Here is a 20,488-nt window from a genome sequence, read left to right as displayed (position 1 = left end):
CATTGATATAATCAAGCAAGCTGGCTTTATTCCCCAGATGCTGGCTTTGGCCAGGATGAATAGGTCTCCTGTTAATGAAGTACATGCAAGGTACTGCTGTGGTAAGCGTGTTCTTCTTGCCAGAGCCCAAGGCAATGAGTGTAGGATGGCAATTAGAGCTTTGGGAGAAGTAACGTTTGGAAGAACATGGAAAATGCAAGCTGCAGTTAAATCACATGGCTCAACAGAGCTGGAGAGACAGTTCTACACTAGTCAAAATCATTCCACACATTCACAGTGGCTACCAGAGCCTGCTCTCATTTACATTGTTGGAAACCTCAAAGTTAACATCAGGATTTATTTTGAATTTGCATTTTTGGGTATGAGGTCCTTTGCTTTTGCAAATAAATGTGGGTAATGCGACTTGAAATGAATATATGTAGGAATCACTAATGGATTGTGATCTCTTCTTTTTGGACAGGGCCAGATATAATTCTGTAGTAGAAAAGGCCAGCTAGCACCTGCATTGACCAGCCAGATGAACCAAAAATCTCTGCTCATAACACCTCTTTGGGATGAGTAGATAGAAACTAGTGGGTCTGGTCCAGTTCAGTGAGGACAGTATCCCATAAATATCTGTGAAATAGACCCAGCTCTGATTCTTGATCCTGGCCAAAAGGAAGGGTCTGTTTCTCAGGTACATTAAAACTCTAGGTGTTTAATGAGAGCCTTTCTTCCATTGTGAACTCCACATGAACCATTAAGGTAACAGGAGCTGGCATCAAGGGAAATGTGCTGCACTTTGAGTCCCTGCAGGGGCTGAGAAAGCAAATAACACATGCTTCTGTGCAACAGAAAATCTTTATTGGAATGGTATCCAAAGGATCCAGAGCTCTCTGCCTGCCCTCCCCTCTGCTCACTGTGGGACATGGCGAGTAGCAGCTCTGGCTCAGCAATCCAGCCCTGAGCCCTTCACATCACACCAGCCTGCCTTCTTGCCCCAACAGCGGCCACCAGGGCAGCACAGACCTGCTCAGGAGGTGACAGGAAACCCAGACACCACTGAGAGCACAGTCTGCAGGTGTGGGCAGAGCCCCAAGCCCAGGGAAGCTGAGTTAGTGTTTGGTGCCTCAGGGGACCTGGTGAGAAGGGGTGTACAGTGGCAGCAGCCTGAATGGCACACACAGGGCAGCACAGAAAGTTGGGAAGCATCTTCTGAGTGGAAGATCATGGCAGGTTAAACTTGGAAGAAAGGAACAGTGGAGAGTGGCAGTGGGCTGCCAGCTCCTGTCACGGCCCCTGTTAGACTTGGCTGTGGTGCAGTCATGAAGAATGGCTTCCAAATTAGCAGCACGATGAGGGAACAGAACAAACTCTTAATATGTTAATACCCAGCAAGGCAGTTTGGGGAAGGGCTCATCTTCATCGTCCCGTCCTGACAAACCTTCAGATGCAGTATTTCCAAAAGCAGGCTGTGAAGGGATACAAAAGAAAGATGTTAGCATACAAGGGACTTTTCCCAACTTCCCTAGACTCTAGTCTTGGAGAAGGTTTCAAAAGGTCCATGTCTTGAGAGAGCTGAGGCATGCAGCCAGCATTGCGTTTTCAGGACACATCTCAATAACCAGCTTTGAGTTCATATAACACTTTTAGAAGGTGTTTCTTTTAGCTGCTCATAGTGTAAACATGGGGTCTAAAAGTTGTCTTCGTGTTGCTTGATTTAAGAGGTTTCCTTTTGTTCTACTTAAGCAATGTCAGGAACCAGCTTTTTCTTTCCTGTCTACTGGTCAGCAGTTTTGCTGCTTCAGAGGTGTGTGCAGGGGTTTTCACCTGTGGCTGACTGGAAGAGCAGGATACCGACTCGGAGAGATTGGATCTGGTTCTTTTTTCTTTTCAAACCTAGTCACTACCCAGTCACTCCGCTACCAACCATCCTCCAAATAACACTAATTTCTGTAGAATCATCTAAGAAGACTAAATTAGGGAAGGATGTATATTTTAGTGTTGGAAAAAGTAACTATATCAGAACCAGCATGAATCTCATGTGAGTTTCCTGTTATCAAGTATGAGAAGAGATTTATACCTGGTTTTTGAAATCAAGATCTTGGAAGAACACTCCTACTGAATCAGCAGTGCTCATGCTGAGACATGAGCTCCTCCTAGACTGGAAGGAGTTTAGATGAAGACAAAGATTCCCTGCTTTCATTTCTTTCAGAATCTGATTTAAACCTGGCAACGGGAAGTAGTTTTATCTACATTAAAGCTTCCAGACTGGTGAGGGCATGAATTACATTAGCCAAATTAGTGAAGCCTCCAGGGGTGCTTAAAAATTGCGCATTGCCTAAGGATCACCTTAGCATGTAAGCAAGCCTTGCACAAAGGGATTTTCTCTGGGCTGTCTGGCAGTTGTCAGCTTCCACGTGCACGGAGCATGTGGGCTAAGGGCAGAACCAGCTCTTTTGCTTTTAGGCCAGATCTGTCATCAGTGACTTCTGTTTCACAGCTGCTACTGCTTTGTGGAGGAATCCATTGAAAGCCAGAGCGAGCAGCATTGTCCATGTGCTTGTCAGGGGCAGCTTCACAAGAGCACTGGTGCAATATTCTCTTGAGCCACTGGATACAGACTGGACAAAGCTTGGAGACCAACCAGCTGGGGGACATACCAGATCTTAGTTCCCTGCATTCTTGGTTAATTTCCACATCCCTTTTAGCTGTTTTTCAGCAGCAGACAAGTGCTCCTTTCTTCTCTGTGGGGAGGCCCTGACCTTGGCAGAGGAGAATGCCTGCAGTCCACATGCCTCATTATGCCTCCAGCAGTTGCTTTGAGGCCAGAGCAAAGCGAGGGGTGCACTGTGGGGACGTGTTCATGCAGAACTGCCCCCTCCAGGGCAGGCACTCATGGCTCATATAACCCCACGTTCCTCTGTGAAAAACAGGATGTGACACTGACTGCCTCCACGAGGTCCTGGGTGTGCAGACCTGGTGTATTTGCCTCCACAGCAGACAGGGTTGGGGGACACAATCCTTCCCACCAGCTGCTACACCAGCCAGCCATAAGAGAGAGCCAGGACTGCTCGAAAAGCTGTCAACCAGCTGTTTTTCAGCATATTTGGGGCATGTTTACTGTGACTGTCTTTGTTGCACAAAGGAAGCCCTGGAAATGAGAGTGGACAGGATGGTTACAAGGCTCAAATTCAAAACCTACCGCGTTTTTTGGGCTGGGATGCTGAGAGACTTTCCAAGGCATAGGCCACCTCTGATCCATCCTCAGTTGAGAGCTGATCCTTCAACTTCTCCAGCTGTTTAAACAGAAACATAGCAGTAAAGAAGGGCCCCATCATGAGGAGCTCCACATAGTGCTGGGAAGTTCAGGGCAAAGGAGCTACATGTAGATGGGTTGGCAGCACCACTGGGAAGGATGCAGTGTTCTCTGGAGCAGGACCATTCCAGGAGGATCTGCCTTTGGAACACTCATACCTCCTCATGCCCTCCTTCATTAAGCTGCTCGTTAAGGTGGCAGTGGTGTGCACTCCCTGCTCTTTCCCTCAGCCCAGGTATAAGTCCCTGTGGAGACAAGACTGTGTAGAAGGATACTATAGCACTAAGAGTCAGGACAGTGCTGGGGCAGGAGTCTCCAGGCATCCAGACACTGCAGCAGAGGGCATCACTTCTCCATTGCCCTGCGTTGTCCCTCCTCTCTCTCCTTCACAGTTCTTGCTACCTTCCCTTAGTTGTAATGTGGACAGTCTGCTGCATTTCTTCATCTTTAGCTACTCTCTTCTCGTGGACTGATACAGCCATATCCTGACTTTTGTTCTGGCAGAGCTGCTCTCAAAAAGTCAGAGTTTATGTCCCTAAGCACTGGAGCAAGAGGCTAGTGTAGGACCTGGCAGCCTCCTTTTTGGCATGATGCACTGGGATTTTTCAGTCTGAAATGAGAAGGGCCATATAGAACTTAGCAGGACCTCCAGCACCCATGAAAAAAGCTGGAGCAGCTGGACCTGGCCTGATAAAGGGAAAAAAGCCCTTCCACTGCTTGCAGGGTTTGGGGAACAGTGGGAACCACACCAAGGTTGCTGCAGATCTTTCCCTATTCTTGGGCAGAGGGCGTAGGATGGGGACTCTATTTGTATGGGTGTGCTCTGACCAGCCCAGCAAGGCTCTGACCTTGACTAGGGCCACTCTTACAAGCAGAGTCCAGGAAAAAATTGTGTTTTAGGCAGGCAGTGGCTTTCCCTCCAACCTGTAACCTGATGCAGCCAGTTCATACAATGCCTAGGAAGGCAGCATGACCTCCACTTCCCACTCCCTTTTCTCCTGTGGAGATTTCCTTTGGTGCTTAATTCTTTCCTGGCTTGGCCTTCACTGGCCTTTCACTGGTGGCAGAGGCAGGAGCTGCTCAGCTTTTATTGCACCAGTCTAGAGCCCTGTTCTCTTTTCACCTTTTCCAGCTTGTGCAGATGTTTAGCCCAGATTCTGCTTTTCCCTTTTCTCAATCCATGCTTACATTATAACAGCAGAGGGAAGGGTAGCAGAATGCAAAGATGGAAGGGTAGGGCACAAGGACAGCTTACACAATTATTTAACTACTCATGCAAGAACATGCATCTATGTGTCTGTGCATTTGCTCCTCTCACCTCTTCAAGCTCTTCAAATTTCTTTGCTAGTTCCCAGTCTGCAAGAGGGGAGAGAGTAACATCAGTATCTGCATTGCTTCCTGAAGCTCAAATTAAAAACCATTTCTCCATTTGCCCTCTCTAGAGGTTAACAAGCAAACAACCTAGTTATCATTTAACTCCTTTTAGTGATCTTCAAATGAATGAGAGTAGAAACAGATAGAAAAGCAGGTTTTCTCTGATGAGTCCTATGGGACATTATCCTAATTCTCCATTATGAGGGAGGCTTCTTTACTGCTCACCAGGCCATAGGGGAATTGGCCCAATAAGGTCACTTTCTGTGTGATACCAATTCGGGTGAATTTGCTGCTTTTTAATTTTTATCCTGCTAATCGCAAATCTCTAATGCTGGCTTTTCTGTCGCTGGCTTTTTAATGAGATCCCATTGCTTCCTTTAAGACTCGCTTATCCTCACATCACCCATGCAGGCAGAAGTCAGAAGGCACAAATTTAGCCTAGCATAACTTACTGATTTATAAGTCAGCAAAGATCCAGGCTGGCAAAGTAGAGCAACAGGAAAAGTCACATAGCAGTAAGTGCCCGGATTCCACATTTCTAAACGTTAGGGGAGCACAAAGACCTGGGGCCAGCCTTACAGATCAGACTTAGAGATCTCAAGGCTAACCAGTACTGTACTGCTGTCTAAAAACTATGCAGGTGGATAAATGAACTGCCCATGCAGAAAGAGGGGAGAGTTAGGTGGCTAAGAACAGGATCTGAAGCATCCAGCTGAACTGAGAAGAGCCTGGAATAGCAACAGGGAAAGCTGCAGAGGTGGGGAATTTCAGTCTCACTGCTCTTGAGGATTGAAGTACCTTATTCCAGACCCAAACTGATGTCAAAACCAGTTAATTTTTTAATAAGACAGATGAGTTCAGTCAAAGCTGAGTGACTGGCTACAGTAGCTCTCCTGGGAGGGGAGTGCAAAGTGATCAGCTGGTTTTAAGTGTTAGTTTGGGAAAAAATGCACTAAAATAAGCAGAAGGGCCAGGAAAGAGCTAAAGAATGTTTTTGCTGGGCCCCACAAGCAAACCAAAAAACAGCCCTGGAGCTGCCTCTTTTCTCTGTTCCTAATGTGGCAGCAGGCTCTGGTCTGGATCATCTGGGGGATTTAAGACATAATTCCTCTTGATTTTGGATTTCAGATAAGACTTCAGCACACAGACACATTGCCAGACTAGGGCTTTTGTTTTTTTTTTAATGTTTGAGACTGCCAAGAAAGAGCTGACTGCCCTCTTGGTTTCTCCTTCAAGAAAGAAACAGTTTTGTTGAAAAATCCTGAATATTTTCTGATATTCATCAGACAGTAAAAGCAGCAGTTCCTAAGCAAATCCATTACATCAGCTTTGATTTGAGAGATCGGGATGGAGATGGGGACAGAATCAGAAGGTGTGTGCTCTGTTCCTGGCACTGTCAGCAATGACCTCAGGCAGATTCCTCCTAAGTGTGTCTTTACATACCCATAAGGTAGAGACAGACAGACCCTGGCATATCTATAAGTCAAAAGTGTCACTTAAGAATTATTATTATCATTTTTACCTTTCAGAGTTTCAAGTGCCTGTTTTGGCTTGATTTTTTGCAAACTGTAAGTTTGGCCAATGACTGCTATGAATACAAAATGAACAGTGGTTGAAATTTGGAACAGATTATCTCAGACAGGAAGAAGGAAGTTAATTTATGGATGAAGCCTTGAGAAATGGCCTGCTTTAAATCCTCTGTCTGTGCTCTGCTCAGAGATTCATTATATTCAATTGTCTGGCATAAAATGCAGCCTTTCCTCTAGGAGTAATAAGTGCAATAATCCATAAACTTATCATAAAAATGTTATTTCTTGAATGCATCCCCTTTGCAAGAAGAATGTTTTTGTTAGTATAAGGGCTTGATTTATTCATATTTATTTATTTGTCCCAGGCTTGTTTAACCACTGCCTTGCTGCATTAACAAGGGTCTGGGGAAGAGCACTGAGTTTGATAAATGGATTTTCATAACAAGGTTTCTACTGGGCCCCCTCTCAGCTGTTTTCACAGGGAAGGGCAGTTTCCTGCTCCGAGACCACCACATCCAGCCCAAACCCTCCCCTGGCTGCAGTGGCCGTGGGAATAGCTGACCTCTGAAATCCATTTGGTGCTTGTAATCACTGTGCCTCATGTCAGGGAAAGCCCAAGTTTCTCTTTGGCAGGTCTGAGTTTAGCCACAGGAAGGTGGCTTTTAAATTTGGTGTCTGTTCAGAGGTCACAGACAGCAAGAGCCTCTCCCTGGCCCATCTTTGGTGGCTGTGTGGGAAAAGCCAGTTGTCTCAATCTTTTCCAGCAGTAGCAGGAGCTTAGATCCAGGCAGGAGCTTCCCCTGCCCTTGTCCCAGACTGCACCTGACCCCAAGAGGTCTCACTGAAAGTCTTGGTGAAATCCCCCTGCCCCAAATGATAACAAGATGCTGCTATCTCTCAAAAGCACTCTGGGCTATGTGGGGTGTGGGCAGAGAGGTGACTCCCAAAGCTGGTCCATGCCCTGGACAATGCACCCAACATCTAAGGGACAGCAGAAAATTTTCTTGTTTTCACTTATGTACACACACATGTTCCCGGCAAAACCTTGAGTATCTGAGGATCTAGGACACGTGGTTTTTGGTGGCTTTACTTTGCATTGCAAAAGCAGGTGCCAGAGCCCCATGATGGAGAGCATCTGACATGAATCACATGCAGGCACCATACCGAGCGCTGCTTCCACTTTCTGAGCAGTTGGTATTTCTGAAGAACCTGAGAAGCAGGTTCCTTGCATTCATGCAAACACAGATTCAAAAAGCAGAGACCTCCTCTCCCTTTCACTTACCAATATTTTCTGGCCTCCGCCATGCGAATTTCTTATTAAGCAGCAAAGTCAGCAATGTGTCCTCATGATTTGTGTCTTCTCTCTCTGGAAGCACTCGGTTCTCTGCAGCACATAAAACACATCTTTCTCAATCCCATCAAATTAAGAATCAATTACTCAATTGATGCAATTAATCTCTTAATCAAATTAAGAAGGATAAGAAGTAGGAGGAAAATGTTTCCTGTCAGCACTCATCAGGGTGGAAGGAGCTGGGTGGGAAAGGAAGGTGTGTGAGCACAGAATAAAATGTCCAGGCAGTGAGGGCTGCGCAGTGGAAGGGTGTGGGATGGGGAGCCCTCACTGCCAGCCCTGCTGGCCAGTCCCACTGCAGCCTCATCAGCACGGCAGGCTGCAGAGAGCTGGAGACATCCCCTTGATTTACACAGTCCCGAGCTCTTCTGCAAGGCGGGTGGACTGGGCACCTCTGCAAAGCCAGACAGGAGCCCACAGCATCCTCTCCTCTCAAAACTGCAGCAGATCCCTCATTCACCCCATGCATCTTCCCAGGGTGGGAAGTCCCTCCTTCCTCACTGGGCTGAGGTGTGGGTACCACAGCTGAAAAGCTCTGCAGCCCCACAGCCCTTTCTTGAGCCCACTTGGTCTTGGGGCTGCTCTGTCTGATTGCCAGTGGTACTGAAGGATTCTTCCTGAACAGAGTTCAAGTGTGGAAGGACTTAAAGCAAGACCACGCAGAATTCTTCCAGGAAAACCTCCCCAAGCTGCTGTCCTAAAGCAATTTGGAGCTCTCTAAGAGGCCTCTTTAGGGCACTTTCTCAGTGGTTTTACTTTAGTGGTTACGGCTTTGCCCTCAAATGAATGGTTGTGAAGGTCAAGGGTTCAGCAGAAACCAACAGACAGGGGATGGGGCTGCTCAGTATCCTGAAGGCTCTGAGATCCTCCCAGCTCTGCTCAACAGATTTCCAGAGCCATCTGTGACTAGAATATTGCACTAATTTTTGAGAATGACAGAACAGGGAGGGTGGCCATTCAAAAAAATCTTTGGTCTGAACAGCCCTACCCCACACCCAGACCCTACAAAGCCCTAGAAGATGCCTATAGAATTCCATAGAAAATACTAAGAAATTATACAGAAAGGTTTTTTTCCTATTCTTCCAGGCTCTTTAGGACTTCTGCTCAATGCAGTCTCATATGGCTATCAGCCCCTCTGATATTCTTTTCAATTATTCTTGGTACACATGAAACAAAACGTTGTACCAGACGAGTCTGAAGGATGCTCATGAGTATGTGGGAATCAGCTCCATTAGCAGACGTCACATAAATCTGCAGAAGCTGAGGGATGCTGGCCAAAGGATGCTCCAAGTGTTTGGCCAGACCCAACCCTGCCTCGCACTGCGGCTGAAGCCGCTGGTCCCGATTGCAATCTCTGGAAATAAACCCAGGGGAGTGAGCAGAGCGACCTGCAGTTAGCATGGAGTGCCATAAACCTCATTCCTAAGTATGAAGGACAGTTATAATTTTAAAATAGCTGCTTTTAGTTTTTGGGGAATTTGCTACAGGGAAAAAAACCCTAACACTATAAACACTCCAGTTAAAGCTAAACAGAAGCAGGATTTAGATAGAGTGGTCTGGGGAATGTTTTGGTTTTAATTACAAAAATAAATAGGTGATATAAGAGGAAAAATAATTTGGAAAGCAATGTTATTTTAAAGCCTATATTTAGCAGCTCTTTCTTTTTTTCCACTGCCAAGCCTCTTTTAGAAAGAGCACTAATGATTGACATTTCCCTGCAGTATAAATTCGAGTTAAGATTAATTTAAATTACAAGAGAAGTACATATTAAAAAAGTTCTGTGAAGAAAAAGAAGTTCAGCATCTCCATACTACTGACATTTATGAGCTGTCAAATCTCATATGGTACATACTGGAATTGCTACTCTCTGATATTTTAATTTTTTTTTTATTTTCTTATGGGAGAGAAAGAGCTACCCTTACCAGATTTCACCAGATCTGATATTTTCCCTGATTAGCAGAAGGTGTCATACAGCCAGCTGCAGAGCAGAAGGACGGTTTAGCTCATGATAATATGAACAAGCCTCTCACTAACACCCATGTTAACACAGTACAGCTCGAGGTTCATTTGCTTTCTTTCCCAGAGCAGTGAGTGTTGCATTGGCCATGGCAAGCAGCAAAACAAAAAGATAACCACCTACCTGTGTCATGTAGCCTGTATTCCAGCTTACCTTGGAGTAAAAAAGGGTCTCCATGCGTAGATGGGACACACAGAGCCATGGTCAGGATGGTTAGCACTCCCAGACACAGCTGGGCAGACCACATCTTGTCCACGTTGCCAGCGCCCAAAAGCATCCTTCCTTCAGGCACGGTGGAGGACTCCAATGCAACCAGCGCCAGATGAGCTCACTTTTAAGAGGCAGTGGATGTGCTGTGATTGCAAATGGCCTTTGGAGGAGGGGAGAAAAATATCTCTTGAGATATAATTCAACCTGTCAATATGATTCACTCTGTTGGAAGTGGACAGAACAACCCAGTAACGTATGTCAGATGGAACCTGTTCAATATATCTCATATCAGACTGATCTAATGAATTCTGATGTTCCCACAGGCGTGCACTGTTCACGCACGTTGGTATACATTCCATACATACACACATTAAAAATACTTTTTCAGGGCTGCTGCTTTAACAGAGTTCAGGCATGAGGACTCCCACGTTAGCAAGGAAGATTTGTCTAATGTACAAGCTGCCATATTTTACCAGTTTGGACAGAATCAGGTTAATGGGGTTTTGTAATTTATCATCTCACTTCCTAGTGCCTATATTAATTAATGTGAGATATAATGAGTGCTGAAGTGGTGGGAAACAGAGGGGGAGAGCTCTTCTCATTTAACTGATTGGAGAATGTTGAGTGTGTCTTGCTCACTGTGACTTATGGCTTTGTCAACGAGAAAGGCATCACACCCTATTTTGGGATTATGTCTGAGTGGGGGAGTGCAGATTTGGCAGTAGGTATGGAATACGTCAAGGATGGGCAAGAGTCTTCAGTTTTTTTCTTGGGGAAAAAAAAGAAGTGGAAGGTCAGATGCTGGCTCTGGCTACACAGCCTTGTTTTATAATTTTAGAGCAAAGTACTGTGACACATTGCATATATTCCATGTCTTCTCAGGCCATGACTACATTTTGGTTTGACTTCTATTTGTTGCCTATCCATCAGTATTGATCAGGGACCTGTTACTACTTTTCCAAAACAACCTTACCAAGAAAAATATTGTAATAGCAACAGTGCTAGGCTTTGTTCTTCACTTCTCCTCTTCCTGCAGAACTGAATCATCTGTACTTGTCATGGTTTAAGCCCAGTCAGGAACTAAGCAAGACAGAGCTGCCAGCTCACTCCCCCCGTGGTGGGATGGGGAGAAGATCAGGGCAAGCTCTGATTTGTACATACACTCCTAGTGACTCACTGTGTGTGCTTTTTTGACACCACGTCATGCCAGATTACCCAAGATAGCTTCATCTGATGGTACCTGCACTTCATCTCAGCTAAAAGACAGTATCATTTCCATGTTTGGGCTTTTGGCTTCAGGTCCCCAGCTCTCCCTACAACTTGTTCTGTGCCTTGGATAGGTATTGAGTGACAAGCCTTTTAATAACCCTTGTAATGTTTTATTATTTGATATATTATTAACAAAAATGGCGGGGGAGAGGCTCAGACTTTTTTTGGGACATGCCTATAAAAATGAATGTGATGCTTCCACTAACGAAGACTTCTCTACTGAGAAAATATTCCAAAATTTTCCCCGGAGATATAATATGTACAAATTAACTAAATCTGTAGTTTCCCTCAGACTTCTGAACTAGTGAACAGCTATCTAAGTGCTCAGCTTCTTCACAAAGTTTTATTTGGACTGAGGGACACCTATGTCCTACTGGAACATTTTTCCAGCCACCTCCCTAAGGTGCCAGTTTCAAACTGGTCAGAGGTGAGCAGCCCCCACGAAGCAGAGGCCATAACTTGATAAGCACCACTTTGCACAGAAGCCCAATCTGGAAAATTGCAGCCCTGACAAAACTATACCTCTAAGGGAAGGTCAAGTCTATTTTAATTTAGTGCTAAATGGCTAAATCTCAGTCTGTCTTGAGATCTGCTGTGAAATCCACTTTGTCTGGATACAGAAGGTGAGTTTCTCAATCCCATCTTATTTTATGCAAAATTGACAGATCTCTGACTGTTCTTCCCTACCTTTGGATACAAGATCTCATGGGTACTGGCAGGCTCTTTCAGGAAATTGAGCTATTCCTGGGATTTCCTCTTTCACTGTGGAGAAACTTCAGTCCTGGATCATTGCAACTGTTCAGCCCACAAAGCAACTCCTGTAGAGAGTGTGCCAGACCTTCCAAGTGATGGCTCTGGTGAAGGTGGGGAACTGCCATGCTGCATTTACATATGAGAAGGAAGATGACTGGATGCTGTGAGGAGCGGATGCCTTCAGGGGATGGGCTGGTGGAGAGAAGCCTGGCAGCTGCTGCCAGGCAGTGCTGGATTTTTTTTATTTTTTGAACTTAGGAGATAATTGATTTGCACTGTTGGGCTTCTCTAAGACTCCCACCTGGAAAATTCCTTCGATTTTACCCCATTAATCCAGGTGCTAGAAATAATGCTACATTTTATTGTTCTTATGTATTTTATTCTCTATAGGAAAACAATATAGTCACCACATTCTTTCTATTACTTCACTCATTGATAATGTCTGATAATGTCATTGATAATCATCCATTTATGTCTGGAGTCCAAGGGTAATGAGAACATGAAGATGTGAGCTCCGTCTCTACCTCCCACGGTCCCAGTCTGTCCCTTCAGGTAGAAGTTGCTCTTTCCACAGAGCTATGCAGACTTGAAGCAATTAAGATTTTCAGGTATGTTATATAAAATCCCAGTTTCTCTGAAGTTGTTTTGGGCTTTGCAGTTGGCTCTAGTGAAGGTAGGACTGCAGCCTCCAAATAACCTAACCTGAGTTTAATCCCAAAGCAGTCACCCCTGCTGTTGCACAGCAAGCGTCAGACAGGTGGAATTCAGTGGAGGGGGTGCTGAGTGATGGTGCAGGAGGCACTGTTGAGCTGCTGAAAACAGGAGAGCACAAAAGGCCTACTTTCCAGAGCCAGCTTGGAGTGGCAGTTTTCCAGACCACTTTGTATGCTGTACATTTGGGGTTTGGAGAAAAAAAGAAACCAAAAAATATTCTCTCTTTTTCAGAGCTTCCTGAGAACACATAAAACATCACATGCACCATGTATTTTAGCTGAACCTCATCAGCATCCACAGACTTTGTCATGGTCTTATGGATTCTAGTTAACCATAGCTTGTTTCATCCCAAAGCAAACAACCTGCTGAGGGAGGAGCTGTCAGGGAAGTGCCTTTACTTAAGGTGCTTAAGAAAGCACATATGAACAGTGCCACAACCTCTGCACCGAGTGTGGGGCTTGGCTGCAAGTAGGTAGCCTCAGCTTGTAGAGACAAGACTTCACTGTGCGTGGTAGATATGGAGAGATTCATGTATCACTGTTTTCTTGCCTAGAATGATCCTAAAAATGAGATAAGGACGAGGAATGACAAAGAAATTTGGAAATGGGAAGTGGACATGCCTTGTAGAGGGAAAGACAGAATGGGGGATTGACAGTGCCAAAAAATCAGGGAGAAGCTGGTGAGCATTTAGCAGGCAAGAAAAGAGAGTTGCCCTCGTGGCAGGGGTGACATGAGCTTTGTACACAATGTCAGAAAGACAGGAGTCATCCTGCTCTCCATCCTGGGCAGTGGCTTAGTGTTCCCACTGTCCCATCCATGCCTCTATCCCCTCTGTCTATTCACATGCACAACAAACTGTTTCCATCTTTTGTAGCCAAGTCCTTCCTTTCTCCCCCCGTGTCTGCCTTTCTCGCCTCTATGGCCACTGTACACTTGTTACTATGTATCTCCTCTGTCTACATTCCTACTGTATGTCTTCTCCTCTGGGTCTCCAGCTGTGCTTTATCTGGTAGGAATGAGAGGAGAAGGTACTGAAATACACCCTGTGCTCTTCAGCCTTCATCTGTTACACATTTAATATCTGATTTCTCCTCTAACCAAGTCACTTCTATGCTGGAGCCAACTTGAGAGAACAAAGCCCACTCCAGAATGTTATTTAAAACACCATTGGAAGGTGCTCAGATATCCTGCTGATGTCTGGTGCAAAGTCCTAGCCAGAGCAACTTGACTGCAGAAAAGAATTAAAATATTGTGCTCATAAGCCAGGAGACTAACTCCCCTTGCAGCTTCCTGAGAGGAGGGAGATGTAGTTATAAAATGAGATTCTCTGTTCCTTAGGGGACTGTTAAAACCAGTCAATATTTATGAAGCTTTTAGTCTGACTCACGCAATTTGTTCCCCCTTCTGTGTGCTTGTCTTTGGGGCTCAGCTGTTGCTTGGCCTGTTACTGATATAAAATCAGATGCTGTGGTTCCACTGTATCCTTGCTTAGAGAAAGAAAAGGGAAAGGTCCAAGGCAGTGTGTAGAGCAGCTCAGCTGCCACCTCACTGCAGTCAACCAAGGATCACACACAGAGGGAAGCAGCACCAGCTCACAGCCGACAGGCATCATACTAAAGAGAGCCAGTTCCTTGAGGTTAAGGCTGTAGAGAGTAAGGAGTGAAGCTGGGCTGCCTGTCTGGCTTTGACTTCCAGTCCAGGGTTTTCCAGGAAACCATTCAACTTCTCAGAGAGCAAGCCAGCTCTAAAGCATTGCCCTGGAGTGAGGGGCTGAAAGAGTAAATCAGGAATCTAAAGGTGCTGGCTGAGGGAGGAGGCAGCCTATGGAGAAAACAGGGAGCATTCATACCCCAGTTCTCACTCTTAATCCTGAGCTGAAGCACCTCCTTCAGACTCAGCCTCCCTACTGACTAGGGTGACTTGGCTGAGGTTGTTGGTGAGGGGAGGAAGGCAGTATGGAAACCTTTTCTGCTTTGAAATGTGCTGTGACCTGCTGGTCTCAAAGACAATTCCAGTGATGGTCCTGAATAGTAAATGTTGGTGTGCCTATGTAGGACTAATCTGACCTCCATGCCAGGACAGTGTCCTGAAGAGGCATGGTCTGGTATGACCTGGTTAAACCACCAGACTTAGCCTGAGCTTGATCCCTTTCTCTTCTGACTTGCCTTCTCCAAGCCCTGAGTTCATCCTCAATAATGAATGTAGCTTGTGCATGTATTACTTTGAGCAAAGACAAGGCTGGGTAATTTCCTGCTAAAAATACCAGTAAGGGCACTTTTAAGGTTGTGGAGGTCAACTCTATCTGCTCAGTGCCAACTTTCACTGTCATTCCCCTTTCCCACTCTTCCTGCTCTCAATTACCATCTGGTGTTTTGGTTTATTGACAAATGTTGCCCATTTTTTTGGAAACTGTCACTACAAGTCACCCAAGGGAGGGCTTGGAGCATACACAGAGCTGCAGTGTTTTGCTGGTGAAACTTGTACAGATAATCTTAAATTTTGCCTTTTGGAGAGCCTGTCTTCTTACTTAGCTTTTCATTTGTACCCTGATCTACTGAGACTGTGAGAGTTTGGCACGTGCAAAAGGGTGTTTTGTCGAATGAACACCAATATTTTATGGCTGTGGACTTGCACATACAAAATGACTGGAAATGAGGGCTCCAGCTGAGGCCTGACCACCTTGTGGCTTGGGAAGCAAAGCTGGCACAAGTGATAACACAGGAATTTAATATTTTTATTTTAAAATATTTTTTAATCCAAAAGAGGAGGGGCAGGTGCAATCATATTAGGTGATTTTTTTTTTTTAGGTAGACCTAGAAATTTTTCTGAGTGGAATATAGCAAAGTCACTGCTAGGCAAGAACTGCACTTACTTTAGCCCCCCACCAAATTCCCTCTTACAACATCAGTGTGTTGAGGTTTCATCCAGGTGGCTGTGAATATCTGAGAATGACCAAGGTGCTTCATCACTAGCTGCCACATTTTTTATGCTTCTTATGCCTCAATTGCGTGGGCTTGCAGGCAGCTCCCAGCAATGCACTAAGTGAATAATTTATTATTCTGGTGGGTTCTGTTCTGACGTAAGAGTAAGGAATGCCACATTTAGCTACTTTCTTCTTCCTTCATCTACTATGTAACACTTTTAACAATACTTTCCTGTAAGTGAGATTTTTCAAGTCATATCTCACTTCAGGTTGCACATGTTTACTCTCCAATTTGACAGTCAAGAAAACCCCCTTGCTCTGTTGTGGCATGGCTCATGATTTTCCTAGTGCTCCTCGTTATGTTACATGTGAGCACAAGTTATGTTTCCTCTCTGCTCATTCTTTGCAATCACCCCATTCATTACCCCTGGTGAGCTTTATAATACCTTAATCCTTGCAGGCTTCTGCTCTCCTTGTTCTTCAGGGAGCCTGAATTCCCACAGGCACCATTCAGCTACCTACGGATATTACACACCTGCTTCTTGGCACTCTTTGCCAATGCTGTGATGTTCAATTCCTTTCATCCACCCCTTCTGGCACAGGATTTCAAACCTCTCTTGAAGTGTCTTAGCTTAGAAATGCAGGGAGATTGATGTCTGAAGTGTTATTTTTTTCCCTGTCTTTTTTTTTCCCGCTGCATCACTACATCACCTGCCTCTCTTCCTGGGAGGGTCTACAGCATCCTTGCCCCAGGCTGGGGGCAGGTCCTGTTTGAACCCTCAAACCTTGATTTTTATTTATCACAGAGAGAAAACAATGCACTCACATCCTTCAGGCTTCCTGCAGATTGAATGGAGTCCTGCACTGGGTTTTACCATTTTATACAGGAATTTGACTTTGGAGAGAAAAACCAGAGCCCATGTCCCCGGAAGGGTCAGCTCCCTGGCATCAGCCACCAATGATATACTAGTTTTGGACATGGGTTTGTGCATCACCTGATAGCATGAGAGAGAACCATGTTTTCCATCCCTTTGCATTAACCATTAATGGATGCACAAGTTCCTGCCTGTAGGATTATTATCCTCTATGTCTATTTGGACAGCAGCCTCATCAATTGGAAGTGAGCTTCGCCGTTGTTAAGGAGACTTTAACAAAGGCTGTTCTGTCAAAAGTGAACATCTTGATGAGACTTAATTTATTTCACAGTTGTTGTTATCCTGTTGACCTCAAATGACAGCAGGAGACTTGGAGAGGTGCCCAGTTTATTTAAGAAGCAAGCACAAAACACTCTCTTCCTGCCTGGAGAAAGATCTTACAGCATAAAGCAACCCTAGCTCCTAGTCCCAATGCTCTATCTGGCAGCTCCTGCTCATCAAAGCTCACTGTAGCTTTTCTGAGGGGCAGTCCAGAATGTGTTGCTTTTTCCCTGTTTTTAAGTATCCCAGCCTCTCCTTTGAGCAGCCTCTCAGGAGTGTTTTCAGTGCTGTGAAAGCTGGGAAAGTATTGTGTGATGTACCAGCATAACAGTCTGGGTTTACTCCAGTGTTTAGGGGCAGATCAGATCTCTGGATGCAGGTGGGCAAAGTGCCCAGTGCTGGAGCTCCCTGGTGTTTAATACTTGTGTGGTGGCACAGTCCAGCTGCAGTCTGAGCCCCTGCCCCAGCTGTCTGGTGGAGCACACCTCTCACAGATGTGCCTGGTAAATGTGGTCTGCCATGGAGAGGGGCAGCTGGAAAGCAGAGCCAAACTGGGCACACCGTGCAAGGACAAGGGTCCAGATTTGCAGGGTGCAGCCAGGAGAAGTCCACCAAGACACAAGGAGAAAAATCACAGTGGGGGGTGTTGTGATCTTTAGCCTTGGAGATTTTCAAACCTCACCTGGAGAAGGCACTGAGCAACCTCATCAAATTTTGAAGCCAGTTCTGCTTTGAGCAGGGAGTCGGACTAGTGCCCTGCAAAATCTCTTCTGAATGAAATTACTCCACAAGAAAAGAGTTAAAGCCAGATCTAATTCTGTTTTTTTCATGGGAAAAAATAGGGACTTTTCTTCCAACAGAAGGTCCTGTGAGAATAAGTACCCGCTTTTATAAAAGATTGAAGTGTTGTCTTGTTATCTTCAATAAAAGGAAGTGGTTACTTTTCCCAGATTTTTTAGGATTCACCTACCCACTGCAACATGTACTACTTGTCAAGCTAGGTGCTGTACAGTTTGCACAGGAAAAGCTGATGACAGTCTCTCAGAACAAACACTTTTCATGCTTTTTGTCTAGAAGCTGCAACTTGTAGACAGAAGTGAGAGTTGGGAGGGTGATTTGTGAGCAACCACACTGAGGAGCCCTTTGGGGGAGCCTAAGATGTGACGTTGCTGCAGTGCTAGCCTTACATCAGTAACTCATTCCCTGGTTCCTATTTAATTCCTTCTCATCCTCAGTCCTGCTGTGGTAATTTTTGGATCTTCCATAATCAAGTGATTCATGCCATCTTCCAATTTCAGAGATGTCATCTGAATAATCTCCCAAAAATCAAGCTAAAATGAGAGAGAAATCTGATGGCAAGAAGGCAAAGAAAATACTTTGGCGTGTAATACACTGCCTTAGGGATCAGGTTGACAGTGTTGACAGGGTTTGCCTGCATTACCCTTCCCAGGAGCCTGCTCCAGCCTTTCTGCGCTCTGACAACTGGAGATGATCCCTGCATTTCCAGCAGCAAGAACAAAGTGTCACTTACTTTGTGTTCTTGTAGTTTCCTTAGGTCCTAGCAGAGCTCCCCATCCACTGTCTATCACTGAGCTTCAGCAGACATTGAAGATAAATAAATATAGCTACAGGAAGGCATGAGGAGCCCATAATTTGTGTATTAGAAACCTGAAATCAGGAACTGCTCTGCTGTGACTTTGAGCACTGGGTACCAGATCTCATTTTAGTGAAGACATCCAGGAAGACAGTTCACTCATGCCAGCAACCAAAGCCACATGAGCCCAACATGGAACCTCTTGAATGCAGTGCAGATTTATGGATAAATTATGTTGCTGGTTTTGGCCCTACAGACAACTTAATATAATATGAATTCATTACTGAAGACTAGAGCAAAGAGCTGTGTATGTGGAGTAAAGTGCATGACCATTGGGATGAACAGCTTTAAAGCTTTGTTTATAAATGTACGGTCATAAAGTGACTCTGTTGCATTAAAGCTGCTGTGTAAATGTGAATGCTTTAGGATTTCAGCTTCTGCAGCTCTGACTTGAATACTTTATAATGAGTGAAGGACAGGAGAAAACCATACTCTGGCCTTGGAAAGCTGTGACCTGTGTCAGATCAGTACATTCATTGCCACTTCTGTATAGTCCTGGTTGCTTGGCCTCTTCTTTTTTCCAATAAAAAAAATCTTACTAAGTGATCAGAAAGCTTGATTATGAAAAAAGTGAATTATGTCCAGAGGCATATACTGAGTTCAGTAATTTAGGAGAAACTATAAATGGATTTTAGACCTGTCATTCACTCAGATCTGGCTGAAACAATGGGGATTATACACAAGAAGTCCAGTTGTACTGCTTGTATGGATGGCAGAGGGATTAGAAGGAGGAGCTGGGCAGAGCTGGGACTGTGACAGGAGATAATCTGTATGAGCTGCCCCTTGGGGGACAGACCCTGTGACTAATGCCCATCTGTGTGATCATATGGAGAACCTGTGGAGTGGGGCTCAGCTGTGCACTGCTCACCTCTCTGAGTGGGTACTACATCCCTCTAGGCAGGAGGCTCATCAGCTCTTAGAGTGTGCCATCACACACGAGAGGTGAACTACGTGTGTGCAGTGTGAGAAGGGATTCACAAATACACACAATTCTGTGGCTTTCTTTTGTGCAGGAGGCTAAGAAATTGAAGGGAAGTTGAAGGCAGGCAGATTGAAGACAGTCTATGCATACCTACACTGGGGTTGGTGAAGTATTGCTTGAAAGGGGCAGAATTCAGGACAGACAGTTCCTGAGTTCCAGGAAACAAGACTAGAAAATATAGGAGTAGCACAAGGCTAACCTTCTGGAAACAAATTCTTTTGGTAATTTTCTTTAATGTTTTTGCTTTTTAATAAAATCAAAATATTATTGTCTTTGATGTTTTTTCTGACATCCTACTCTGCCTCCCTCTCAGCTCCCATCCCAGTCACTCACACCACAGAGCTTCCCAGAGCCTGTTGGAGAGGGGGAGCAGGAAATGGGCTCAGCCTCTGTATCCCTCTGCTCACCAGTGGCATGGAGGCCATGGGCCATTGGAATAGACCTGGGAGCAACTAATTTCCAATGTGGCAATATTAACAACATCTACTTGCATAGCCCTCAGCATCACGCATTTATGTTCAAACATACCAGCTGACATGAGTGACTGGTTGTGCTGAGCACAGCCCAGAGAAGCTCAGACATCCCTAAACCCCAAATCCTCTTCCTCTTATCTTCTCCCCTTTGCCCACGAAGCATCATCTCGTTCTGTTTCTTTGCTGCCGGCAAACCAAGGCGGGCAGCAGCTGTGAGTCCTGCCGTCTCCGTCGAGAGCTGGCACCAAGCCGTGTGTGGCAGAGCACTGCTGGGGTTCACAGGCCTCTCACAGTGCTCTGTGACCGGGAATCTCTCGCCTGCACTGCCCTCCTCGAGAGGTGCCCGTCCCAACACTGTCACCGCCCCTGCTCTGAGGGACAAGGTGACGCCGCTGGGCAGTGGCTCTGAGGCTCCAGCGGGACACGTCTGCTATTCCCAGGCCGGCGGAACAGAGCGAGCACGGGGCTGGGATGCTTTGGGGATGAAGGGACAGAGGCAGCCGGACGCGGTACGGGAGAGCGCTGGGGGATCGGAGCTGGCCGAGCGGTCTGACCGCCGCCCCGGCGGTGGGAGAGGATCTCCGGCCGAGGCTCAAAGCAGCCAACACAACACCCCCACCGCCCAAACAATAATAATAAAAAAAGAAACTTAAAAAAAACCCCCAAATGTATAAATAACTGCCCTCGGAAGCGGCCCGTCCCGCTGAGCTGCTGCCCGAGCCCCGCCGGGAAGGGGAGGGGGCAG

General features: G+C 45.7%; 1 protein-coding gene across 1 annotated transcript; it reads right to left on the bottom strand.

Moving 5' to 3' along the window:
* Positions 1–821: 821 nt before the first annotated feature.
* UTS2B (urotensin 2B) lies at positions 822–10,067 on the bottom strand. Its single transcript, XM_088170903.1, has 5 exons — positions 9,723–10,067; positions 7,484–7,585; positions 4,617–4,654; positions 3,185–3,278; positions 822–1,451 (listed from the first exon to the last, which is right to left on the bottom strand). The coding sequence occupies exons 1-5, from the start codon at positions 9,844–9,846 to the stop codon at positions 1,426–1,428; spliced, it is 384 nt and encodes a 127-aa protein (XP_088027029.1). The 5' UTR covers positions 9,847–10,067; the 3' UTR covers positions 822–1,425.
* Between the last annotated feature and the right edge of the window lie 10,421 nt (positions 10,068–20,488).

Source organism: Sturnus vulgaris, chromosome 10, assembly GCF_052056855.1.
Source record: "Sturnus vulgaris isolate bStuVul1 chromosome 10, bStuVul1.hap1, whole genome shotgun sequence".
NCBI classification, from domain to species: domain Eukaryota; kingdom Metazoa; phylum Chordata; class Aves; order Passeriformes; family Sturnidae; genus Sturnus; species Sturnus vulgaris.
This window is presented reverse-complemented; position numbering and strand designations above follow the sequence as displayed.